General features: G+C 47.8%; 2 protein-coding genes across 3 annotated transcripts in view; one reads left to right on the top strand and one right to left on the bottom strand.

Moving 5' to 3' along the window:
• LOC137417302 (vacuolar protein sorting-associated protein 4A) overlaps positions 1–27948 on the top strand; it is a 297125-nt gene that overhangs the window by 36139 nt on the left and 233038 nt on the right. The window lies entirely within an intron of this gene.
• LOC137412912 (uncharacterized) overlaps positions 12175–27948 on the bottom strand; it is an 86915-nt gene continuing 71141 nt past the window's right edge. For both annotated transcript variants that reach the window (XM_078784473.1, XM_078784474.1), the window contains one exon: positions 12175–14173. In XM_078784473.1, the coding sequence (XP_078640599.1) occupies positions 12948–14173 (1226 nt within the window). In that variant the 3' untranslated portion in view covers positions 12175–12947. The remainder of the gene's footprint in view (positions 14174–27948) is intronic.

Raw genomic sequence — 27948 nt, 5'->3', positions numbered from 1 at the left:
TGGAATGAAGTGTTGTGGAAATCAATGCAAGTCACTACTTTAGTCCATCTGTTGGTTTAATTCCATTAAGACCTTTGACATCATTCTGCAAATACAGGGATGCAATAGAAATAAGGTTTGGTTTCACATAGGTCAATCCACAATATCATTCAATGAAAGCAAGCGTAATATTCTATGCGGTACGTACCGTTAACGAGTCCACTAGTCAATGTAACATGTCACAGGAGAAGACGCCTAGAGCAGCGGCCATTTCGGGTCTTATAGCCGCGCCCCCCTAGCGGTGTCAGCGAGCAGCGAGCATCACCTGGGTTCAGCATAATATGATTTCACTACACAATGGACTACAAAATGTAAATGTTTCATGATATTTGTTATATTATATCTCACCTTTATCTATGAATATTGTTGAAATGAAGATCAAATAGCTGTATGTTGAAATATGTTGAAAAAGTCAAAACTTTACATGGGGTGTACTTACTTTTTCACGTGACTGTATATATATATATATATATACAGACTTGGCATTTAACATGGAATATTTTTTTTTTCTTGACGGGTTTACTTTGTGAACCCAGTATATCAATCTGGTGAATTTATTTTACCCTTCGGTGATGTCTTTGTTGAAAGAACCATGTCACTGATTGTCTTTCGCAGCAAGAAGTCAATAACAGGATTATATCACAGGTGGCATGACAAAATGTAAGGACAGGTACATTTGACGATTGGCTTCACAATCGGGTATATAAGGGTTGTTGCGTTCTGTATTAGTGGAAAACAACTGCTGCACGTCTACAAAAGTTAATGCCGCTTCCTCTGGAGATGGTCCGTCAACTTGACAATGCTGTTTGTCATGGAGTAGTGGCTTTACGAAATTCTGGCATGAAACAGCGTGCTATTGCTCGGCAGTATGGCATCATTCAAGGTCAAGTGTCAAAGATCCTGAAACGAAAAGCTCAGAGGGGTGTCCCTACTCCAATACCGACTCCAGGACGTCCACGCAGAACCACAAGGAGAGATGATCGCCAGCTGCACCGGTTAGTCTGCAATGGCCGTACCAAGTCAGCTAATCGGCTTAGGGCTGAGTGGCAGCAACTGACAAATGTGCCTGTATCCAGAAGGCTAGTCAACCAACGACTGGTTCAAGCAGGCTATCGTGCCAGGCGTCCTCTGAGAAAGCCACGCCTGACCAGACAACACAGCCAGCGCCGATTGCAGTGGGCCAGAGAGCACCGTCATTGGCAGCCAGGACACTGGAATCACGTGACCTTCAGTGACGAGTCTAGATTTCTGGTCTATCGTCAAGATGGCCGCGTCTGAGTGCGCAGACAAGTGCATGAAGCCCACAACGAAGATTGTATAGTGCCAAGAGTCCAATCTGGAGGTGGTGGGGTGACCGTTTGGGCTGCTTTTCATGCGGGGGGCAAAACTGACCTGGTTGTTCTGAATGGAAACCTGAACCAGTTCAAGTGCAGGGCCATTCTGGAAGAAACATTGCTTCCATTTCCTCATGCAGCCTTTCGAGGAAACTTTGTCTTCCAAGATGACAATGCACGGCCTCATCGTGCTCGCATGATCCAACACTTTCTTGCTGATCATGGTGTAGAGCATATGGATTGGCCTGCCATGTCCCCGGATATGAATCCGATAGAGAACTTGTGGGCAGAATTAACGCGTCAAATCGACAACTTGGACCAGCAGCCTGCCTCTGTGCGTGAATTGCAGCAGACTATTGTCACTGCATGGCAAGCGATTCCTGTCCAAACCTTGGCAAATCTCGTGAACAGCATGCCTCGACATGCACGTGCTCTCCTGAATGCTCGTGGGGGTTACACGAAGTACTGAACTGTAATTTTACTGTCCGTAATCCCAGTCATAATTTAGCTTTTGTTTTTGTTGAAATTTTTTTTGGCTAATGTGCAAAATAAAGAGATACTTCTGGAAAACGTACAGAAGTTTAACACAGTACTGTCCGTGAATTGAGTTCGATATCAGTTTACATCACTTTCAAGGATCAATTTATTTGCTTCGAAATGTCAAATGTGGTTTTTGTTTCTTTTGAAGGTCACATTAACAAAAACTAGAATAATTTCAACATAATTCCAATGAACTTTTGGTTCTAAGTCATCTTGAAAAGTAAGTTCACCCCCACAAAAAAAATATTCCATATTACATGCCAAGTCTGTATATATATATATATATGAGATTTTGTTAATGTGACCTTTAAAAGAAACAAAACCCACATTTGACATTTCGAAGCAAATAAATTGATCCTTGAAAGTGATGCAAAGTGATATCGAACTCAATTCACGGACAGTACTGTGTTAAACTTCTGTACGTTTTCCAGAAGTATCTTTTTATTTTGCACATTAGCCAAAAATTTTAAAAACAAAAACAAAAGTTAAAATACGACTGGGATTACGGACAGTAAAATTACAGTTCAGTACTTCGTGTAACCCCCACGAGCATTCAGGAGAGCATGCACACGTTGAGGCATGCTGTTCACGAGATTTTCCAGGGTTTGGACAGGAATCGCTTGCCATGCAGTGACAAGAGCCTGCTGCAATTCACGCACAGAGGGAGGCTCTGGTCCAAGTTGTCGATTTGACGCGTTAATTCTGCCCACAAGTTCTCTATCGGATTCATATCCGGGGACGTGGCAGACCACTCCATATGCTCTACACAACGGTCAGCAAGAAAGTGTTGGATCATGCGAGCACGATGAGGCCGTGCATTGTCATCTTGGAAGACAAAGTTTCCTTGAAAGGCTGCACGAGCAAATGGAAGCAATGTTTCTTCCAGAATGACCCTGGACTTGAACTGGTTCAGGTTTCCATTCAGAACAACCAGGTCAGTTTTACCCCCTGCATGAAAAGCAGCCCAAACGGTCACCCACCACCTCCAGCTTGGACTCTTGGCACTATACAATCTTCGTTGTAGGCTTTATGCACTTGGCTGCAGCCATCTTGATGACAGACCAGAAATCTAGACTCGTCACTGAAGATCACATGATTCCAGTGTCCTGGCTGCCATTGACGGTACTCTCTGGCCCACTGCCATCGGCGCTGGCGGTGTTGTCTGGTCAGGCGTGGCTTTCTCAGGGGAAGCCTGGCACGATAGCCTGCTTGAACCAGTCGTTGGTTGACTAGCCTTCTGGATACAGGCACATTTGTCAGTTGCTGCCACTCAGCCCTAAGCCGATTAGCTGACTTGGTACGGCCATTGCGGACTAACCAGTGCAGCTGGCGATCATCCCTCCTTGTGATTCTGCGGGGACGTCCTGGCCTCGGTAATGGAGTAGGGACACCCCTCTGAGCATTTCGTTTCAGGATCTTTGACACCTGATCTTGAGTGATGCCATACTGCCGAACCATAGCACGCTGTTTCATGCTGGAATTTCGTCAAGCCACCACTCCATGACAAACAGTATTGTCGAGTTGACGGACCATCTCCAGAGGAAGCGGCAATAACTTTTGTAGACGTGCAGCAGTTGTTTTCCACTAATACAGAACGCAACAACCCTTATATACCCGATTGTGAAGCCAATCGTCAAATGTACCTGTCCGTACATTTTGTCACGCCACCTGTGATATAATCCTGTTATTGACTTCTTGCTGCGACAATCAGTCACATGGTTCTTTTAACAAATAAATCGCCGAAGCATAAAGGAAACTTACCAGATTGATATACTGAGTTCAGAAAGGAAACCCATGGAGAAAAAAAAATATTCCATATTAAATGCGAAGTCTGTATATATTGTAACGGTTCTGAGAAGTGTAACGGTTTTTTTGAGAAGTGTAACAATTTTGGAGGAAGTGTAACGAATGTGAAAACGTTACAATGTGAACGTTACAAAAGTATGGTAACACCCTGGTAATGTAAATAATGGTCGCAGCCGTCCTCCTAGTTAATTCCATGAAACTTACACGCAGGTCACGATATATCTTTTTAAATAGTGTATTTCCTTATTCTATGTAGGCTAAATATGTGTTTCCCACTAGATTGACTTTGCATTGTATCAAACAAAATAAGCATAGGCCCTTGCAATTTCCCCAAACATCTCCGCTCTCCAAAGTTCCTTTCAAAAGGGTGCGAGTTGTGTTCAATCCCGCAAGCCGCCATTGCCCATGTGCTAATCTCGGAGAAGAAAGGTGTGTCTCCACCTCGTCATAGAGGGGAGGAGTGAGCCAGAGGGTCGCATGGCCAATCAGCACCGCGGTGAGCGACCCGGTAGGCGTGCCCTCGCAGCCGGCGGCTTGATTCCGCCCCGAGTTATAAAAGCGACTGTAAGGGACTGCTTCACCAGATGACCTGGGAGATGAGCGAAGAGGCGACACCAAGAGGAGCGGTGAGATGCGAAACGCTCCAAGCCAAAGAGGAGAGGTACTCGGAAAGGGAACCAGCTTTGGAGAGACGCGCTGAAAGGAGGGAGACGGCTCCACCAGAAGGAGAGGAGCAGGTGTGCCGAGCCAGCGCGTGACGTCTACAGCAGCGGATACGCGACGGAGGGTTTTCCCGCCAAAACCGCGAGGAATTGAGAGCTGCTGCCTCCGACCTTGCCTCCCTCTCCAGCAATCCACCTCAAGCCCTACCTGCCTGCAATATCCCCCGTGTAAGTGTGAACGTCGTCTGTTCTACTCGTTGTCTTGGGGTTAAGTAAAATGAATAGTGTAAGTTAACAATTCGCTGTGTGACTGCTTCTTCCATCCATTGCTTGTGTGTGTATAATAAATCTGTTCTTCCTCCGTACTCTGTCTTCTTCTCTTTTCATTCTCTTTCGGTCGCTTTAGAGGTTTCCCGATTGAATATCTGCGGTGCGATCTGGTAAAAGTTCTGGGTGAATCGGGTTCTAATCGGGGAGTAACTGTTCGGACGCGGTAATACCAACCGCTCGGTAAAATAACATCTAAAAACCGCGTCAGTAACAATTGGTGTCAGGAGTGGGATTCGAACCCACGCCTCCAAGGGAGTGAGATTCGAGGCCCGAACCAAATTTTTTAAAACGTGTAGAAAAAAAATTTTTGGTCAAAATTACGAGCTGACGAAATTTGTTTTGTTTTAAAGCAAAACCCGAATTTTGAGATCGCGCCATGGACAATCAAGGCGATCGGATGTCGGTGGGAGAGATAGACAGGGTGGAATCGACCCAGGACCTCGGGGAAATGTATGTGGAGGAAAGGGAGGAGGAGAAAAATAGCAATGTGGTTGCGGAAGTATCAGACGCGCAAAGTGGCGTCCTCGCGCACGTGGGTGTAGCGGCACCAAATTTTGCCGCGCCCGCGACCGTAGCAGCGCCGTTGGTGGATTTGAACCTTTTTTTATACAAATAAAGGCGCTCATGGTCCAGACAAGTGAAGACCTGAGGAATGACTTGGGAAACCAAATGGGGGTAATGAGGGACGAAGCGAGGGGTACCGTTGAGGAGTTAGACAAGAAATTTGGGAAGTTCGACAATAATTTTGAGGAGTTAGACAAGAAATTTGAGAAGTTAGACAATAATTTTGAGGGGTTAGACAACGGGATAAAAGAGGTAAAGAATGGGTTAACGGGGGTGGAAAATAGAATGGCTGCCCAGGAGAATCAGTTAGAGGGGGTAAAAAATGGGTTAATGGGGTTAGAAAATAGGATGGAGGACAAATTGCAGGAAATAGGGGAACAATCTACCAGGGAAATCAAACGAATGGGGAACCAGATAGAGGAGGTGCAAATCGGGTTAGAAAGTAAACTGGATGCTCAGAGGGATGAATTGGGACAGATGAGGGTGGCATCTACAAAAGAGATGGAGGAGATACGATGAGGTGTGAGTGAGGAGGTCTCGGGGCTAGGCGAGGAGGTAAAGCGAGGTGAGAAGCGTATGGAGAAAGAGGTGAGAAATAATACGGCTAGGTTACAAGGGGGAATAGAAGATCTGACGGAGGAGGTGGAACAGCTGACAGAGGGACAGACGGAGCTAGTGGAGCAGGTTCAAAAGAACACTGCGGTACTAGGAGGGTTAAAGGCGACACAAAAAGAAATAAAAAACGAATTAATAGCGACACAGAGGCAATGTCAGATGGTACGTGAGGAACTGACAATGAGGGTGGACTAGGTGACAGAGATAATGGAGACAAAGGACCGGCAGGTGAGGATGCACATAGAGACGGTCACGGTAGCCTTAGAGGACGAACTTGAGGAGACGCACCGAGAAATAAAAGAGGTGAAGCGAAAATTAGAGGAAGTGGAAGAAGAGGTGAGTGAAATTAAGAAGGGACGGACAGAAACTAAAAGAGAAATCCAGGAGGAGGTGATGGAATATGTGCAAGGTCGGTGCTCAACTCATAATGTGATGCTCACTAACCAAATAAAGAGTTTGCAGGTGGCAAAGGAGGTGCGGAGACGAGGTACGGAGGTGAGTGGCAATGTATATGATGTGAGGAAAGCTTCAGTCGGCTTGGGGATTGGTTTGGATCCGGGTGTTCGTGAAAGGCCGTTGGTGAAGTGTGCGACAGGTCTGGTGTGCGAAAAAAGAGGTGTGCGAGAATGTCCGACCATGGGGGTGTGAGGAAAAAGTGCACGCCAAGGAGTGAGTGTGCTGTCGAGAGTGAGTCGGTAGTAGCGCGTGTGCGAGGGGGTACATGGAAGCGCGGTGTGGTGAGTGTTACGGAGGAAGTAACGGAAAAGTGTGCGCGAGAAAGGTGTGTAACGGACGGGTGCATGAGGAAAGAGTGTGCTGTCGAGAGTAAGGGTGAGTGCGCTGTCAAGAGTGGAGGTGAGAGTAGTGAGAGTGACACGGAGCGTGAGTTGGTTGTGACAGGTGAGCGAGGATGTACACCTGGAATGGAAGGATGCACACCTGGAATGGTAGAGCGTGAGTGGGAATGCACGCTGGAATTGGTAGTGAGGCACGTGGTTGGGTGTGCGGGTGAGAGCACACCTGTGATTGTCACAGAGGAGGTGACCGAGAAAGGGGCGCGAAGAGGTGTGTTGGTGAGGTGTGCGAGCGACGAATGTGTGCCAAGGTGTTCGGTGGTCAGGTGTGTGACCAAGTCGGTGAGCGGAATGAGTGTACCGGGGTGTGTAAGGAAAGGTACAAGGAGCATGGAAACAGCTGGAGGTATGAGCAAGAAAGGGGTAGCGTATGCATGTAAGCATCCAGGTGAGGCATCGACGGTAACCAGGTTAGAGGTTAGAATGACTTATAGCCGAATCGGGCCCTCGGTGCGCGTCGGGCAGCTTCGCGTGCCGCGAGGACCAGCGGGGATCCGAACCACGGCGGTTTCAAAAGAACCGCCGTACGCAATCCACGCTGTGCCTCGCTTGGAACGGCCGCGTCCGGGCTCCACTAGGCGGAGCGGGCAGCCCGATAGGAAGGGCCGTCATGGCGACCACTTTCTATTGAGACGTGCCGGCAGGTCGAGATCGGGACATTGGATGGCTCCACGCCGAGGTGGTGCGTGGGATCTCGGCACGGGTAAGCCCCCGTCCCTGCACCGAATGCGGGACGTATCCAGCCGCTGGCACAAAAGAACCCGCGTTCATTGCTCGGCTGTACGAAGCCGGGCTGTAGATGTGAATTGGCGCACCGAGAGGACCTAATAAGTAGACGGGTGATGGTGATAGTGATAGTGATTTGATACGAAATTTAGAAAAGTGAGTAGAATTGGCAGTAAATGGAAAATTTTTGATTTGTTGGATTGGGACGAGCGAAATTGATAGTGAGAGACCCCCAATGTGGTGGGATGGCAAATCCACCATCCCTCATAGACAGGGGGGCAAATGCGCTATAGTTTATGGGGTGTATGGCAGTGAAAACTAGCCCGGGTGGGTTAGGTTATATTGTTAGGAATCTAGCGAAGATGACATTAGGTGACGTTAAGGTTAGTTAGTGACTGATACCTGTAGTGGGGACGCAGGTAGTTTAGTGTGGATAATAATGACGTGGGAGCGCAATAGTTTAAAGGGACGACTGGGAAGCGCAAGTTTCAGAGGGGAGTAGTTAGCTGAGATGATGCCGTGTGTGTGAGGATTGAACAGGTGTGATTGCACAGGTGTGCAACTGAACAGGTGTGTGGAGCAGTGTATGAGGGAGTTGTGGTGATTGCGTGTTGTGTTGACCAAATGGTCCAGGAAGAAAGGAGGGTGCAGGTGGCACCAGGTGTGAGGTGATTGCACAGGTGTGCAACAACAGGTGTATGTGGCTATGTGGAATAAATGGTATGGAGTATTGGAATGGATGGTCGTGGAGTGAGTATGGTGGAAATTGTGGAGTGGAGTGGATGGTGCGAAGGTGTGAATGGGGGAAGAGTGGACCCCCATCACGGATACCCGGGGCGGGTAGTGTAAGTGTTAGGTAGAGGGTATAGGTAAATTGTGGTTGGATATTGGCATCTGTGGTGCGGGTGAAAGAATGGTCTTTGAATGGGTGCAGTAGTGTTGTGGAAATGGCTGGGCGTGTAGCCTGTTAGTGTGTGTAGTTGGTTGGGCGCTCCACCACTGTGAGAATGTCGGCCAGGTGAGGCCGCAGGTGGGCTCTGGGAGCCGGTAGTAGTTGTTGTGGATGGGGCCCGAGGATCCGGAGGACGGACCCGGGTAGCCCAGTGCCAGAGGGCACCGAGAGGGGTGACAGAGCCAGGAGGGGCCTGCCCCAGTTAGATAGGTTAGGGTGAGGAGCTAGGTAAGCTCGGGTGGCAACTACAGTGGTGGAGGTGTGCAGGTGGGTAGACCTGCTGGGAGAGCTACACGTCGCAGCCCAGAAATTGTGCGAGGGCACCGGGAGAGGAATCGGGGGAGTGAGACCCCAAATTGAGAAGCACCACAGTTTGGTCAATGGGAATTGGTTTTTAGAACCCATAGTGTAAGTTGGCCAATGGATTGGCAGGGAAAGACCCCGGGTAGTGTAAAGTGTGTTAAAGTCATTTAGAGGATAGTTAGGAAGAAGGATCTCCTCACACCATCTGCATCCACTCACCTGAGGTGACAGGTACTCCACACCATGCCATGTTTTGATTATTTTTTATGATGCAAATGTTTGGATTGTGAGACGCATCATGACGTGGGTGTGACATTGTGCGTAATTCCATCTCTCCCTCCTTATGAGGATTGATGATGAATTGGTGATGGCAAATTTTGAAGTCGAGGGATTGTGGAGACGAATTTGGTATAGGGGAAATATGGGGAAGACGTGACAGTAGTGACGAATTGGTAATGTGTAGATTTTGTACATATGGGGTAAGGGCAAGGGTAGGGTAGGTGACAGGGGGGTGACGTACGGTAGGGACGAGCTTTCTCACTTCGCCCTCCGTACGCATTTCGCCTTGCATTGCCTTATTGACGTGTACCCTTGTGACCTTACCCCTCGCTCAATTGTCTTTCTTTTGTCTCCCACATGACCTGTGCGCCATTGGGTGCCGAGGGGGAGCGTGCGTGAGGTGGCCATTGTGCGCCCGAGATTCCCAGAACCAGCATGCATTGCGTTGATGTACCACTTTGTGGACCGCTGTTCTGCGGCCAAGTACCACTTGATGGACCCCAGGTTCTGGGGCAGGGCACCTCTGTTGGAGACCGGCCATAGTGGCCAGGGAATCTTGCTTGCGGACCTCGGTAAGGTGGCACCTATGCCAAACAGGTGGACCACCCTTAGTTGGCCCCTGAGGCCCTAAATAAAAACGAACACAAGTTGTGCTTTTTATTATTTCCAAATAGGCCGCATGAAGCCAGAAGACGTCGGGAAGAACATCGGCCCAGCAGAGAAAGAGAAGACCACCACCAGTTGTTTTGTTGTGTTTATTATGAACCATGGTGACTGTGCACCGAGTGGTGCTTTTGGTGCGTTGTAGTGCTTTTGGTGCTTTGTGGTGCTTTTGGGTGCTTTGGTGGTATTGGTACTGGTGCATCGATGCAATGCGTGCTGTCTCCTCCCTCCCAACAGGAATTTCTTTTTTCTTGTTCCCTAAAAAGAAAAAAAAGAAAAACACAGGTCCTGGGTTGCGTTGTAAATAAGAAATAACGTCATTGTAAATAATGCTCCCCACCGTAAATGTATAGTTTGAGAATAATTCCGTAATTCGGTTAGCTGTGGGCTTGAGTCTGTTAGACAGGGTGCAATGCAATAGGGGGACATACTTATTGGTGTTTTAAGATTATCACACTCAGGGTCAGGTTAATTGTAGAGGGAATTACACCTACGTGTCACACTAAGTTAAAGTTTAGTAGGCCCGAGCCCGGGCCTGAAGAAAGGAGGGTGCAGTGTAACGGTTCTGAGAAGTGCAACGGTTTTTTTGAGAAGTGTAACAATTTTGGAGGAAGTGTAACGAATGTGAAAACGTTACAATGTGAACGTTACAAAAGTATGGTAACACCCTGGTAATGTAAATAATGGTCGCAGCCGTCCTCCTAGTTAATTCCATGAAACTTACACGCAGGTCACGATATATCTTTTTAAATAGTGTATTTCCTTATTCTATGTAGGCTAAATATGTGTTTCCCACTAGATTGACTTTGCATTGTATCAAACAAAATAAGCATAGGCCCTTGCAATTTCCCCAAACATCTCCGCTCTCCAAAGTTCCTTTCAAAAGGGTGCGAGTTGTGTTCAATCCCGCAAGCCGCCATTGCCCATGTGCTAATCTCGGAGAAGAAAGGCGTGTCTCCACCACGTCATAGAGGGGAGGAGTGAGCCAGAGGGTCGCATGGCCAATCAGCACCGCGGTGAGCGACCCGGTAGGCGTGCCCTCGCAGCCGGCGGCTTGATTCCGCCCCGAGTTATAAAAGCGACTGTAAGGGACTGCTTCACCAGATGACCTGGGAGATGAGCGAAGAGGCGACACCAAGAGGAGCGGTGAGATGCGAAACGCTCCAAGCCAAAGAGGAGAGGTACTCGGAAAGGGAACCAGCTTTGGAGAGACGCGCTGAAAGGAGGGAGACGGCTCCACCAGAAGGAGAGGAGCAGGTGTGCCGAGCCAGCGCGTGACGTCTACAGCAGCGGATACGCGACGGAGGGTTTTCCCGCCAAAACCGCGAGGAATTGAGAGCTGCTGCCTCCGACCTTGCCTCCCTCTCCAGCAATCCACCTCAAGCCCTACCTGCCTGCAATATCCCCCGTGTAAGTGTGAACGTCGTCTGTCCTACTCGTTGTCTTGGGGTTAAGTAAAATGAATAGTGTAAGTTAACAATTCGCTGTGTGACTGCTTCTTCCATCCATTGCTTGTGTGTGTATAATAAATCTGTTCTTCCTCCGTACTCTGTCTTCTTCTCTTTTCATTCTCTTTCGGTCGCTTTAGAGGTTTCCCGATTGAATATCTGCGGTGCGATCTGGTCAAAGTTCTGGGTGAATCGGGTTCTAATCGGGGAGTAACTGTTCGGACGCGGTAATACCAACCGCTCGGTAAAATAACATCTAAAAACCACGTCAGTAACAATATATATATATATCCGTCATTATGCAACTCCATACCATCAGTGGAGAACCGCCATTGAGGTATCCCATCCAGCTATCGCTGTGCCTTAATGGGGTTGTCTTAATGCAAGTCACATTCCATCATCACATAATACCATGACAAGCACCGCCTGCCACACGGTACATTACCTCTGGTATTCACTCATATGGATACACTTGAACCAGGTCCAGGTCCTCTGGTATTTTGATGTAAACCAGGTCGGTAACTGTGAGTTTTGTATACACTTGTAACAGTATCTGAACTAAGATCTAAATTATGACGCATTGCTAGATGGCTTCTCCGGAGCTTGGCAGGCAAGGCGTACTTACGTGGCGGTGACGTCACGGCGTGCGCTCATTGGGTTGGAGAACGGAAATTATAGATTCTGATACACACACGCGCACGCACGCACACACACACACACACACACACACACACACACACACACACACACACACACACACACACACACACACACACACACACACACACACACACACACACACACACACACACACACACACACACACACACACACACACACACCCCTTCTGCCAATATGTAGTCATATCATAAGACAAGCGATTGCCCAAAGCATCATAATATTTGTTGTTGTGGTTCACGTCAGACCAACAGTAATTTGGAAAGAAATGATCGACACTCTGCACACTGTAAAAGTTAAATTGCTTTTCAGAAGATGCTGCAGTTAGCAACTCTCAATTTGAGTGACCAATGAGACACAGATCGACGAGCGACCACATGATAACGTTGCTTGCAACCAATTTATTTCCTCCAAAAATACACGTATCGAGGAAAACTGGCATTTGTTATAAAGTGTACATATAAAGTCAATTTGACGTCATTTACACCGGATATATACACATCGTGAACAACACAACAGTCTTATTTTACTTTCACTCTTGGCCCATCATGTAACACAACACATTTAGTTTGGCATCATCCTTTCAAACATGCCATTGACACACTCATTTTTCTTGATGTTGAGGCACAATGGGAAATATTTAAAGTTAAATTCAACTGTTCATACATTAGCATGATGGAACAAGCTTTGACCGACAATAACTTCTTTCAAAGAAGGACCAACTTAAAAAAAGATGTACAACATCAAGTCAGGTCTGAGTAATGCCCTGTATAAACAACCTTTAAGCAAATTGTCAACGAGACAAAAATTGATCCCAGCTCCAAGAGTAAAGGCAAAATCTTGGTTATTTCAAACAAACAAACAAAAAAAACACTCCGTTTCAAGACAACATGGAAGTGAAAACAAAACTGATATATTGTAACCAGTAACGAGTGCAAAAATTAATCGTTCCTACTGACAATGACACCGTTTTAAGCTATGACCAATAAATAAACCTTTAAAAAAATATATTTTCAGAGCTTTAGGTTATAACCTAGATGTCCTGAAATATTTTCACCTTAATTAATGACATGGCAACTAAACTGCCATAAAAATGGCTGAAATTGGAAAAAAAAAAAAAAAACGGGCCCCTCCATGTACCCTTTTATGGTTAACTAATGCAATGCCTCTGGCGTGGCAAGAGAGGAAAGCTCAACAGCAGGGCTAGCCCGGACCAGCACCTGACCTGTTGGTGTCCCTGCTAAAGGGCTCATAATACGAGGAGGTAATACCTCTCTGGGGTCTACTCTAGAGACCTGGTTTTCTGTTGTGGGATAAAGTTCCAAGTCTGTAGACACCATGCTCATGGCTTCAACCTGGGAGTGAGCAGCAAACAGTGTTCCTCCTCCATTTACACCACCGTTGGTCGTCTCTCTAAGTAACGTGCAGCTCTTTGGTGAGAGCAAAGCCTCTAAACTTATACCCATTTGAGGTAGAAGTCCTGAAGAGGACACAGAAGGGAGAATTACAGATTCTGCCAGTGTGGTAGTGAAACCAATAGTACTGGAAGTTTCCTCCTGTGTAGCAGGCCCAGTTTGTGTTAGCAGCTGTAGAAACTGCAGTGGCTTCCCACTTGCATTCATACCGGTTGGCATCATGACTGAATCATGTGGAGTCTGTGCAATATCCAATTCTGCTTTCACAATATCAGCCCCAATGTCTCCTTCTGGACCAGTACGTTCACCTGCAATAAGGAAGTGAACAACTTCCCCTCCTCCATCGGATTTTGATGCCACATCACCCAAATGCCCCACAGTCTGTGCATCATTGCCATGGAGCTGCAACACCGCAAGTGTTGTGCCTGTAGTTGCTGTAATATCAGTAGAGGTGGTGCTGGAAATGGTGGAGGTTGAAGATTGCAGCAAGCGAGTTGTGTCACAATGTTGCCGGCAGTGGCTGCGAAGAGAGTCAGCACGTACAAATGCTGCATTGCACTGTTCACAGCGGAATGGTCGTTGCCCTTCAAACCGACAAAGTGCACGACTTATATGACCTGTTTTGGAGGAGGCAGCTCTGCCCTGGTGAGCATCCTTTATTGATGCCCGGTGACGAGCACGACTGCAGGTTGTACATAGAGGAGCACCTGCATGCACTTCACGGGTGTGCCGCCGCATGTCAGCCTTGGTGCCACAGCAAAAAGTGCAGTGTGAGCAGTGCAAGGCCAAAGGATCTCCATGATGTACAGCGACGTGTGGCTTGAGATTACTTTTCATGGCACAGCGATATTCACAGAATGCACATTGGTAAGGTTTTTCACCTGAGTGCGTGCGAAGGTGACGTTTAAGATCAGAGTTGATCTTGAACTTTGCTTCACATTGGGGACACTGAAATGGGGCATCACCTGTTATGGAAAGCAAATAGTCATCAAGATTGTGGAAAGTAATTAATTTATATATACACTTTAATTCATATACCTACATGACAGTAGTATTGATGTATTCATTATTTTCTATAGTATTAAAAGCAAGTATGTCTTGTTTTGGAAGTTGCATCAAGTAAATAAATTAGCAAGAACAAATTTAGAAGGACATACGAGAAGCACTGTACTCTAAAAAGGAATGCTTTGTGAAATAGAGTTTGTGTTTGTACGTTACTTTCCTCACAACCACGTACAGCAAAATAAATAAAGAACAATCCCTATTGAAGAATTTTTTTTAAATGAGGAAAAGCACAAACAGGGGAAAAGGGGCCACCTATCATACATTCAAATCTGCCCAAAGGTTTGACCCTGTTTCCCCCTCGCATCACATAATACCATGTGGGTACTAGTCTAAACAAACTTCTCCCCTTTACAAAGTATGCCCACAATATTCTGAGAGTTTCATGCATAATGTATTGTGTGGCGGTGATCCCTTGTGCTTCCATTGCATGGAGTTCAGTTTGGTTTAAAGGATTCCAGTAGTAAAGTCACATTCCATCAGCAGTTACCACATGAGTGAAAAGGTTAGCTGGATTTGCATTGAACGATTCAAGAAGCTGAAGACATGATGCCAGCAATTGTTGGTTGATCGTGAGTTTTGAGGTTTTGGGGAACCCATCTTGTTGAGACCTTGAACATACCAAAGTATTCATGAATGATGGCGATAGCGCTGCTTTGAGAAATTCCAAGTTGCGTGGATATTTGGCCGACTCTCCACGATTAATGTCTTGATCTGAACAACAGTTTGTGGGGCAGTCACATCTTCCGACCATCCGATCTTGTGGTCATATTCAAGGGACTCACATCCACACTTAAGGTTAGTTTCCCATTTGGCTACTGCAGAATACGAGGATACATTGTCGCGATACATTGCTACCATGCATTGATTTCGTTGGACCTGGCAAATTCTTTAAGTAAAATTTTGAGGACATGTCGATGCTCAATTTTAGGAAGAACCATACCTTAAGCGACATAGCAAACTTCCAGATCATACTCTGAAACAAGAACCAATGTCAAACTAGAACAGCACTCGGTGGAGCGCATATTTGGGGCAGCAAAGCTGAGTGCTGGTCAATTATAAGTGCATTTTATTTTCTTTCTCTGTGTCTGTAATTGAGTCTGCATTGAGGGTCCCTCACCTTAGCCTATTACTATTATTTTTACCTCCACATTTTTATTGTCGTTGCATTTATTTTCATTATTTGTTGCGTCTTACTTTTGTGTGTCTTGTTTCGTTTCTTTGTTCTGCGCCTTCGGATTAACCCAGTGTTGGCCCTCTGATCAGATAAGGCTTCGGGCCTCTCCCGCGGAGTAAGGCAACGTTTGGCTGTCTGCCGCCCGTGATCTTAATCACCAGCGACATGACACATATATATATATATATATATATATATATATATATATATATATATATATATATATATATATATATATATACAGTGCGTATCAAAAAAAAGGTAATCCGAATTCAAGGGGTTAATATGCAAAGGTTATTTAGTTTTTTGCAAAGGCAAAAGACAATTTACATGTGGTTTACCAATTATGAGGAGATCCTCAGCTTTCCATTGATGCCTTTCATGCATCAATGCTGTCACACATGACCGAGTACATGTTCATTGAAAATGACAAGTTCAAATCGCATTTTTACAAGTTTGGCTAATCGGTGCAAGACAGTTTGAAATGGACGCATTACTTGTCGACTGCCAAGTTGATTATGTAAAATGGTTAAGTTGGTCTGGTAATCGTCAGTTGCACCATCCTTTGTTTAAGATGGGTATTTAAGATGGGCCTACAGTGTATGGGTTTAGAGACAGTCTGAGTCATTGAAAAGAGGGTTCAACTTACGAATGAACAGCGGACCTTTGTGGTTACAACCTTTCACCAAACTGGAAGTTTGCAGCGAACTCGTGATGCGTTCAGGGAACGTTTCCCAGAACGGGAGCCTCCAGCAGCCAAAACCATCTGGGCGAATGTTAGAAAATACCAAGAGCATGGCACTAGCCTCAACCGCAACAAGGGGAATTCTGGTAGGAGGCGCACTGGGCGATCGGAAATGAACATTGCAGCAGTAAGGCAGCAAGTTTTGGAGCATCCTAGGGATACCAGCACAAGACAAAATGGGACGGGATTGTCTTTGGCAACATTCAACCGAATCACAAGACTGGACCTCCACCAACATCCGTATCGGATTCACATCCGGCATCAACTTACGCCAGGGGATTTTGCCACGAGGCTGGTGCTTGCCGGATGGTTGATAGCACGTTGCGAAGCAGATGTCAATTTCCTGCAGTATCTCGTTATCGGCGACGCAGCTGCTTTCGCCATGGACGGCAAGGTCAATACCCATAATGTTCTTGAATATGCACTGACAGGACAACCCCCGGAATTTAATTTTGACACCAACATGAATCAACAAAAGTGGACTGTTTGGTTGGGACTTTGTGGAAGTGGTCAGGTGATCGGACCATTTTTCTTTCAAAGGAATGTCAATGGTAACAGGTATCTGCAGATGATCAATGATGAAGTTTTACTGCAGCTGGAGGAGAACTTTGAGCGACAGGTTCGTGGTGTCTTCAGATATCTCTGGTGGGCCCAAGACGGCGACCCAGCACATCGTCCTATCGCTGTCCGAGATCGACTGAGGGAACTCTTTGGAGACCGAGTCATCGCCCTCAACCATGCAGTGGAATGGCCGCCAAGATCACCTGACCTCACGTCATGTGATTATTTCCTTTGGGGACATTTAAAGAACAAGGTGTTCGTAACTCCTCCCCGTGATCTTGACAAATTGCAGGGCCGTATTCGACATGAAGTGGATGCTTTGCGCAAAGACCCGTCTATGGTGAGACGAGCAGTTCAGGGCATGCTCCGCCGCTGTGAGTTTTGTGTTGAAAGGGGAGGTGGACATGTTGAAGGTGTGTGTGCATAAAGGCCAATCATTCCTGAGAAAAGGTCACATCTGACGTTCATTTTGCACCAATTATCCTGACTTGCATCGATTAGCCAAACTTGTAAAAATGCGATTTGAACTTGTCATTTTCAATGAACATGTACTCGGTCATGTGTGACAACAATGATGCATGGAAGGTATCAATGGAAAGCTGAGGATCTCCTCTTAATTAGTAAACCACAGGTAAATTGTCAAAATAAATAACCTTTGCATATTAACCCCTTGAATTCGGATTACCTTTTTTTGATATGCACTGTATATAGTTATGAATTTTGGGGTAGAGTGATATATAGATCAGGTAGATCTGTGTAGGTATCATGCTCCGACTGTCGTGAAGAAGAAGAACCATTTCGATGTACATAACGTAGAGGACCTGTTTAGCCTGGATGTTGGACTACGTTTGTATATTTGTGGTCATACAAGGATGGCCTTGTGATCATTATCGTAGGGTTTATGTTAATTCCCCTGTGTGTGAGACCTTGTGATTTATCCATTGTCCCTTTTGGCACAACACCAATAGACACTAGGCAGGCCCAATAGCACCACACATACTAGTTAAAATGCCCCCCCTTCCCCACTCCACAATAAATCTCACCGGAAGTGCAGGCAGGAAGCACCCACGCATTGCGCCAACATGGCGATAGAACATTGCTCAGGCAGGCTGAGGCCATGCCCACCTCGCGACGGATTGGTCGAGGGGTTTGATGGGGAGATCACACAAATCGTTGGGAGGGCCAATCGACACGCAGCTGAAGCCCAGAGGCAAGAAGGAGCCAGCTGATTGGCCAAGGGGAGATTATTAAAAGGGAGTGCGTCCGACATTTGCTCTCCCCAATCTCTCTGGCTCTGGCCCTTGCCTATTGCCCTTCACGCCGACATCTTCCTCCTCGTTGGGATCGGACTTCAGTGGAGAGACGAAGCCATCAGAGACGCCACCGGGGGACGTGCAAAGTTTTGCAGGCAGAAACCACTTGCGACTTGCCGCTGCGGCGTGACGAGGCCTGGTGCGAACGCTGCAGCGCGAACAGGCACAGCAAGGTCTAGTTCCCGCCAACGCGCGCGTTTCTCGCGCGCATGCCGACCGGACCCATTCACAGACCCTGGCGAAACCCCCACAAGCTGATCAGAGCTAAGTGCATGATAAAATCACACCTCTTTATTTTCATTCCTGTTCTGCCATCCCCTTGTCTGTGTCTGGTTCTGTGCGTAGGAGCGCTCATTAGGGGTTTTTAGTAACCGGCGTGTTTTCTTGTCCCAGCATCCGTTGTAAATAAATCCTTTTATTATTTTCCCTGTATATTCTAAATCCGTTTTTCGTGTGAGTTCATTTCCTGCAGGATCGGAGCTGCCGCACGGGACCGACAAGTAAAAGCTTCCAGCTTCTTCTTATTCTTTCTTCCTCCCGCGCTTGTATAGAGAAATCCGCTATTTGAACTGAACGCCTTTGGAGTTAAAGCTTGCCCGGCTAATCTGTTTCCTGGTAAAGATTTTAATTGCCAGGAACGTGACAATATATATATTGTTACAGTTTTGAGGTTTGTACAGCGAGTTCAATAAATGTTAAAGGTTTGCCCCCCATAGATAGTCACACAAGCAACATGTAGCCTCATTTGTAGTATAGTTATTTCTTAGTATGTGTGAGAATAGGCCATTTCCTATGTTAGTTCTGCATTGTGTAAAGCCAGGAAAATAGGCCCGACTGCCACCGATCATCTGACGTCCGTAACCTCAATACAGTTTGTTAACGTTGGTTCATTTTGGGTGAGTTAACACGAGGGAGGCGGAGGAGGATCGGGGCAGAGTCGAGGCAGAGCGGCAGAAGCGATGACGGTAAGCATGAGCCGCCAATCAGAGCTCAGAGGTGGTGGCGTCAGAGGGCGTGTGAGAAGAGTCTGGTGAGTTCCAGAAGGTGCGAGGGGCGTACCTATATAACCCGCTGCGCAAAGCCCTCGACAGGACTTGCAGAGGAGAGGGAGAGCTAAAAGGACTTGCACCAGTTACGGGAAAGGACGTGCTCGTTGTTGAACTTACAGCCAGAACGCGCGGTGCTTGATGAGCTTGATGAGCCTTGCCGCACTTGCATAAGAACGGCTGAGTAACCGCCCTTTGCCGTAAAGGTCCGCCCCTTTGCCGTAAAAGTTCGCCTCTTGCCGTTCCGCCCGATATCTCCTTCGTTCGAGAGACGCGCTACGAGCCCCTGTCTTCGCCTATCACCATCTTCGCGGGACGCACGTGGACCACGGAGAGCCGGACGGGGCCGATCCTGGACGACCACATCGGCGCGTTGGTGAACATCGACATCTGCAATCCTCTGAGTGTGAGTGAGAAGGGCCCGTTGTCCCATGGATAAGTAAGACTGCCTAAGTTTGCTCTGTGTCTCTTCGTCCTGAACTGTAAATACGTGTGGGAATCATTAAACCCATCTGTTCTTTCTTTATTCCTGATTCGATCGTTCCCGTGATTTCTCCATTTGACTAAGCATGGCACGAATAAGATCGCTCCAATCGGGTTCCACTAGTTGAGACTGCGCGGATCATGTGTACGCAAAAAACCGCTCGGCATACTCCAACCTCACGTGGTTCGTGCGAGGCTTGCTACCCCCGTTTCCGTGGCGGTGCGAGTACTTAGGTACGAGTGAGAATTTGGTCCCAAAACCCTATTTTGCGCTCGCCCAGAAAGGACGTAATAAGTCTCGGTTCCACCAGGCCAGTAAAGACAAGGGGATTAATCCCCCCTTGATAAGGGGAAGAAGGCCGGCGAGAGAACCGCAACAATATATATATACATATACAGTCACGTGAAAAAGTAAGTACACCCCATGTAAAGTTTCGACTTTTTCAACATCTTTCAACATACAGCTATTTGATCTTCATTTCAACAATATTGACAGATAAAGGTGATATAATATAACAAATCTCATGAAACATTTACATTTTGTAGTCCATTGTATAATTTGGTGTAGAGCCTGGTGTTGGCTTAGCGGTTAGAGTGCCGGCTTGGGATCCCATCGATCCTGGGTTCGAATCCCGGTCGATCGCTGAATTAACGCCAGGGAGGTTGACTCAGTCTGTCGTCCTTCAGAGGTCGGCAAATTGAGTACCAGCTCATTGTTAATTCCCTGTGTGTTGCAAGAGGCGACTAACAGGGGTTTTTTTTTTTTTTTGGAAACTGAATCGAGGCTCGTGAAAGAGCTAACATTTATTTCACAAACAAATCAACCAGACAAACAAAATATACAAAAAGAGGGAGCGGAAGACAAGATGGGGAGAGAAGGGGTAGCACACAACCACAACATTTGAGAGCAGGGTCGGCATCCGGCCGGCATCCGGCATTTGGCGGCAGGAAGGGCATCCGGCCGTAAAACATTGCTTCAAAAATGGGACCATGGTGGCCAAAAAAAGGCCAACCCCTGCTCTACTGGGAAAAATGGCCTCTAAAGGTGATTCAGTCCATTGTATAATTTAAATAAACATAAATGCAAATTTCGCATGTGGAAAAAGTAAGTACACCCCCACATTTATCACTACTTCAAATACCTAAAATTAGAATCAGGTGCACCAGCTCAGGTGCAAATGATTAGAACATCGTTAGAGAGGATCTTGGAGGAACCTGTCTTATTTAAACCTCAGACATTTAGATTGCTTTGCTCATTGTTGTTGAAGTGTGCGGCATCACCATGTCTAGATCAAAAGAGCTCTCTGAGGCCTTCAGAAAGAAGGTTATAGACGCCTACGAGTCTGGGAAGGGATTTAAAAAGATTTCCAAACAATTTGAAATCAATCATTCGACTGTCCGGAAGATCATCCACAAGTGGAGAAGATTCCAAACAACTGCCAACTTGTTCAGGCCAGGCCGCCCCAGCAGGTTCAGCCCGAGAGCAGACTGCAAGATGCTGAAAGAAGTCTCCAAGAACCCCAGAATGTCATCACGGGACATACAGGTAGCTCTTGCCACTGTTGATGTCAAAGTGCACGAGTCTACCATGAGAAAGAGGCTGCACAAATTTGATCTACATGGGAGGTGTGCCAGGAGGAAACCTTTGCTGTCCAGAAAGAACATCAGGGCAAGACTAAAGTTTGCCAATGAACACCTCGGCAAAGACCAGCACTTCTGGAACAATGTGCTCTGGACAGATGAGTCAAAGGTAGAGCTATTTGGCCACAGTACCAGAAGACATGTTTGGCGAAAACAAAAGACAGCATTTGACCACAAGAACCTGATACCAACTGTAAAGCAGGGTGGTGGAAATATTATGGTTGGGGCAGCTTTGCTGCATCAAGGCCTGGGCAGCTCACCATCATAGAATCCACTATGAATTCTTCATTGTACCAGACGGTGCTTCAGGATAATGTGAGGCCATCTGTTGGAAAGTTGAAGCTCAACCGAAGGTGGACCTTGCAACATGACAATGACCCTAAACATACCAGTAAATCCACCAAGAAATGGCTGTAAAGAAAGAAATGGAGGGTTCTGGAATGGTCAAGTCAAAGCCCGGATCTAAATCCCATCTAGATGTTGTGGGGGGGATTTGAAACGAGCTGTGCATGCAAGAAACCCCTCAAATATCACACAGCTGAAAGAATTCTGCATGGAGGAGTGGGCAAAAATTTCTCCCAGTCGATGTCAGAGACTGGTAGACAGTTATAAGAAACGCCTACTTGAGGTTGTTTCTGCCAAAGGGGGCAATACCACCTATTAGAGCCAAGGGTGTACTTACTTTTTCCACATTTGAAATTTGCATTTATGTTTATTTAAATTATACAATGGACTACAAAATGTAAATGTTTCATGATATTTGTTATATTATATCACCTTTATCTATCAATATTGTTGAAATGAAGATCAAATAGCTGTATGTTGAAATATGTTGAAAAAGTCAAAAATTTACATGGGGTGTACTTACTTTTTCACGTGACTGTGTGTGTGTGTGTGTATATATATATATATATATATATATATATATATATATATATATATATATATATATATATATATATATATATATATATATTGTTATGAATTTGGTAATGCAACATCTAGAGCTAGGTAGATCTGAATAGGTAGGTATTCGGCTGTCGTGACAGGGACTCTACATGTAATAAGTTCTTGATGTTTAGGCGGTTGTCGGGGTAAGATGTATGAGTGTGGATCTACCTGGAGATTCGAGTGTTAAATAGTGAGGGGTTAAAGGTAACGCCCCTGTGAGTATCACCTAGTAATCAAACCTTTGTCCTTTATGGCACTGCAAACCACATAAACATTAGTTAGGTCCTTAGCGCAACATTAAATAATCCCCTTTCCCTGACAAGGACTTCGTATTAAATTGACAGGAAACCAGGTCAAAAACACCACCACAATTGGCCGCCACCGTGTACACCTCCAAAGGCCTAAAAACCTGGCCGGCACGTGTTATGCCAGGACCGCGGGGTCACGGACGGGAGATGTCAGGAGTCGCGGGAGGCTATGATTGGCTGAGGAGTGCGCGAATGTGACGTGATCGGCCACCAATATAGGCGACGGTCGGACGCCATTTCGGCAGTTGAGTCGCAAGTCACACGAAGTGAGTTCGCGGAGTAGAGTTGAGTTGAGTTCGTGGCAGGCACTGCAGACGCAGGCAGGCACCAGAGAGTTGAGCGGTGGTGGAGAGTTGGAGAGGACACGCCATTCCAGTCGCAGTTCGAGTGCAGTTCGGGTTGTAGGGAGTCGCAGGAGACACACGAGAGCACACCCAGTTGGCACTGAGCAGTTCGTTGGCACTTGGCTGCCAGCACTCCCGCGTCGTCGAGTCGAGTGGAGTTGAAAGGAGTCCTTCCTGTCCCTGGTCAAGTGGAGCCGCTGGCCTGCGTCGGACGCGTGGTGCTTGGAGCGAGGGGCCTCGTGGTGTGCGATCGGGCCGGAAGGAGCGGTGCTGGACACCAACCATACAAGACGACAAAGACAGATAAGCCCGATCTCCGCGTATATTTAGAACGACGGGACGTGTTGTTTTCGTGATTAATCTCCCTCGTTTGTGTTTGCTGTCAGTCGTGTGGGGACGTCCCGATTTAGGTTTATTAGAATTATTAGATTTACCGGCGGGCTTTTTCACTGGCTTTACTTTTCCTAATAAACCCTTATATTACTTTTTGTACATAATATCTGAACGCAGTTTTCCTGGGTGTTTGATTTTAATAGATAAGGTTGCGGAGCCTTCGCTGCGTCCCGCCATTAAGTGTTCCGGACTTGAGTCCGCCATTGAGTGTTCGCCTCGGGAGTTAAAGTCTCGCAAATCGGGCATCCGTAACTGTGGTGTTAACCACGGTTACGCGACAAGTGGTGTCAGGAGTGGGATTTGAACCCGTCGGACAAATTTTTTGTCCGCGGCGAGACATCGACACGGTCGGACAAATTTTTTTGTCCGCGGGGCGACATCGACACGGTCGGGCGTACATTGCGCCCGACGTTCGAACGCAAAATTGTTATAGTTGAGGCGGAGAAATTTGATAATCAATTGGGCAAACGGAGCGCGATATCGCGTCTTCGTCAAATTCAAATTGTTTCAGGAATTATTAAAATAAATACGCGCGCGGGGAACGACCTTCCGAAAAGCGGATGTCGGAGGTCGACGAAATGGAAGTACGCAGCGAGGCCTCCGTCAGCGTCGGGAGTGAGACGGAAATAAGGGAAATGGAGGATAGCGTTGGAACTTCCCCCGCCGGAGAGACGGCTCCTATAACTTACCAGACCATATTCAATCTATTGAAGGCCCACTATGAACGAATGAATGGGGAATGGCGGAAATTGAGTATTAAAAGTGATGGGCTGGCAAACAAAATGGGGGCACAGGAGAAGCCAAAGGTGGCAAAAATTGAATCGGAACGGGGGGAAGCTAGATTGGGAACAGGAGAGAGTACGGCCCATGCAGATGTGCACGGGGCTCAGGAGCCGGGAATGGCAAAATTGGGAATTGCACAGGGAATGGCAATTGAAGTAAATGGGGAGACCGCAGGTCCACAGGTGGATGGGGAATGTCCACAGGTGGATGGGGAATGTCCACAGGTGGATGGGGAATGTGTACAGGTAGAGGGGGAATGCCTGCAGGTAAACGTGGAGAGTCCACAGGTGAGCGGGGAAGGAAATTTGGAATGTGAGAGTTGTAATGGGGAATGTTTCCCACATTCTGGCCTGGTTGTTTATCGGGACCGTGTGGATGTCACAACACCCCAACCGGGGGATGAATTTGGAATTGTGCAGCACCAGGGCGGTGGTGCGGAGCAAGAGGGGGTAGAGTTTTTGGGGGTCCGTGCAATGGAGCCGGACCAGGTATTTATTGGGGATACTGATCAAAGCCTGGCGGGGCCAGGAATGATTTGTAATGATGAGGATGATTTGATCCAGCGGCTGGAGACCTGTGACAGTCCCATGGAGGTAGAGCTTGTTCAGGCCCAAAGGAGTCTGGGGGAAGAGGTGAGTTGGTCCAAGGAGGTGGTTGGAATGACCGAGGGGACGCTCACTGTACACTGCTATTTGGAAACAGAGGCTCCAAAATTGGACAACCAGTTGGGGGAGTGTGTTGGCTCCGGGCTGGATTTGGATCTTGGAGGATCGGGAGATAGAGCTTCTGGAGATTTGGTCCCTGTAGGGAATTTGGATCAACTGCAGGGAGGGGCAGAACAACCGGTGGTAGAGGTTGTTCCCTGCAGCTGCGGAATGGCAGTGGGAATGAAAATTTGTAAAATAAAATTACAATGGGAAATTGATTTGGAGCAGCCATGGTGGGGATTGGTCCCCGGGCTGCGGGATCTGGATATGGAGAGGTCATGGGTGATGGCCTCGGGCAAAAGTTGCCCCTTTCAAAATTTGGGTATGCCAGCCAGCTGGGGGGCTGTGATGGCGAGATTTGGACGTGGGGTCCAGCCTTGGGTGTCGAGGTACGACCTGGGTCCCACGGGGGGTCTGGTGGAGTGTGGCGTCCCTTGTCCGTCGGGGCGCCGTCCGAGCTGGTGGCTCGGGCCGGCAGGGTCACCGGACCCTGGTGGGGGTTAAGACCTCCAGAGGGGTCCGAGGTGGTTTCTCAAGCCTGGGTTGGCATTTATTGAGGACCACTAGGGGGAGGTGTTGTGGGTCGCGCTTTGGTGGTGGCACTGCGGATGGCCAGCTTGGGCCTGATGTAGTGACCACCCGGGCATGCGACCTGACCCCCTCTCCCTGAGACTTTGGGACAACCAGCATGTGGTGACCTGGCATGGTGGTTGGTCTATGGACGCGGGTCAAACCGAATGGACAGGGATGGAGATAGCCTGCCGGACAACCATTGGGGCATCTGTGGAACGTGATGGTGTGAGTGACCTTCCACAGATGCTCCGTTGTGATTTATGGACTCTCGGGTTGGGAAGAGAGCCATGGGGATGTGAATCGGGAGATGTGTAACGAGCCGAGCATATGGGCCATGCTCGGCTGGCATGTGTATGGCAAAGCATCCTTCTTTGGTGAGGTGAGTGAAATGTGACAAATGGTTGGCATGGGTAATCTGTGGGTTAGATGCAAATTTAAGGGTGGATTTTGAAATGCCATGGTGGACACTGTACAGTGACGCCATTATTGATCCAGGTGTGTAGACCAAAGTGTTGGAGGCTGTGATGAAATTAATAGGGTAGCAAGACACAGCTTTCAACTGGTTGCGGGGGCAACTGTGCTGATATTTGGGACGCGGGATGATGGGGATGTAGTTGTGTAGCCTGAGGGTCAACGTGGTGCTGTGCGTGTCCGAGGTGTGTGGACCATGTCTTCTGGGTGGGTCTCCTGGTGGAGCATGGCTGTTGACTGGACCTTGGTGTGGTCAAGTGTGGGTGAGCACTGGGGGGGGCTGCAGTTTTGTAGTCGGACTGGGGGATGATGGGGAGGTGCAGGGGACGTGGCTGTAGGGATGCCACGCACTGCGACCGTGCCCCCCAGGGCCGAGGTTGTGTGTGCGGTAGTGTGTGTAGTGGCAGCAAGTGCTCACCACATTGGCCAGCTGGGGCTGCTGCAGCTGTGTTCCTCGCAGGGGGGCCGAAGGATGGATGGTGGGTCGCACCCTTATGGACACTCATGGGCCATGTTGGCGTTTTGACTGCTCACCTTGTCCCGGTGACCCTTGCACGGTAGAGGTGCAGAGCTGTCGTGGCCACAGGTAGTTGTGTAGTGATGATCACCGTTGGATGCGGATCCACATACCTGCCAGTGTAGTGGGGACAAAAGAGAAATTTGGAAGGATTTGGTAGGCCCAATGTGAAATTTGGGGAATTGTATGGGTGGATTGCACTTTGAACCTGACCAACCTGCAACTACCTGCACTTGAGGTGAGTGTTTTGAGGAGTACTGTCCCAGGCTTCAGGATTTGCTTTGGGAAATTGGGGACATGTAATTTGGAGTTGGGAGGCGGGTGAGAGTGATGACATGGCCGGTGAGGGGATGGAATGGGAGCCACAGTGTCTTGTGGGTGGCGTATGTTTTTGTGTTGTGGTTAGGTGTTTTGATGTGGTCGTGAGAGTGGAACCTGGAGAGTGAGTGATGATTATTGGAGATAATGAGGGGCGATAATTGTGCTTTTTGGAAATGTGCTAATGGAAATGTGTAAGGATTCAATGATTCGAACTGTGAATGGGATTTCACATTGGCAGGCCATGGCAAGCCTTGTAACACCTTTTACACCATCTATGAATTGTGCTGAGTTGTGTGGAGAATTGAATGGCAGCGGGGGAGGAAGTGTGTTTTGGGGTCTTGTGGGTGGGGAAGGTGTGTGTGTCCGCAGGTACAGAGCAAGCTCTGAGGAGCGATGCCTGCGGGCCCCCCTCTGCGGCAATTACCCCTGGCAGCCGGTGGTAACTGGAAATTGGAGCTCGTCGGTGGAGGGTCTGGTTGGGCGCCGCGGGGTGAGGAAGTCCCCCGGTGACCCGTGTTGCTGCGCGAAAGCAGGAGGCAAAGGAGCCTGGTGTGTGTGGAGACCCTCACCGGCGAGGTAACGGCGGAAAGGGGCTGTTGGGCTGTCATGGGGCCAAGAGGTAAAGGGGGGGGGGGGGGCAATGAACTTGTAAGTCGGTTGACTTGTTTTTGGGACTGCGGGCACCACAGCCTGATGCGCCCCCACCATCTTTTTGTGCGGTACCTCCCCGCTGCCTAGTTGAGGAATGCACACACACGTGAATGACATCAATGCCATGGTCCTGCAGGGGGGTGTATTGAAGAAGAACCTTATTGATTTTTGAAATGCCTTGATGACCTATGGAATGAGAATGAGTGGTTAAGGGGTCTGTGTAGCATGAATGTGGGCGAAATCCACCGAGCCGTGTCACTCACCTGTAACATCTGGACAGGGCCGTGGAAAAATTTAGGGGGATGCATTGGGGATGGCCCCGCAGGTAAGGTTGTGTCTTGTGGCATCCACCGGGGGACGCGGTCTGTAGACCGGGGTATGTACAAAGGTTAGAGTTTTGAGTTTTGGAAAGATGGTTAAGTTTTGTGGTTAAGTTAGTGTTGTGTGTTGTTGTTTCCTCCCTCCACAGGAACAACGAAGAAGATGTACATACTTGCATGATGGTTAAGGGGTTCAGCATGTTAAGGAAGTGTAGGTAGGTAGTCCGACTCACTTCCCACAGCCCTTCCTGATTTATTTCATAGGTTAATTAAGTGTGCGACAGTAAGTGTTAAGGCTGGAATGGTAGCCCTGCGGTGAACCTTGCAGGAGCTACGGTTCCAGGGGGGGGGCTGTGTTATGAATTTGGTAATG

This window comes from Myxine glutinosa, chromosome 9 (assembly GCF_964187855.1).
Source record: "Myxine glutinosa chromosome 9, kmMyxGlut1.1, whole genome shotgun sequence".
In the NCBI taxonomy this organism is placed as follows: Eukaryota; Metazoa; Chordata; class Myxini; order Myxiniformes; family Myxinidae; genus Myxine; species Myxine glutinosa.
This window is presented reverse-complemented; position numbering and strand designations above follow the sequence as displayed.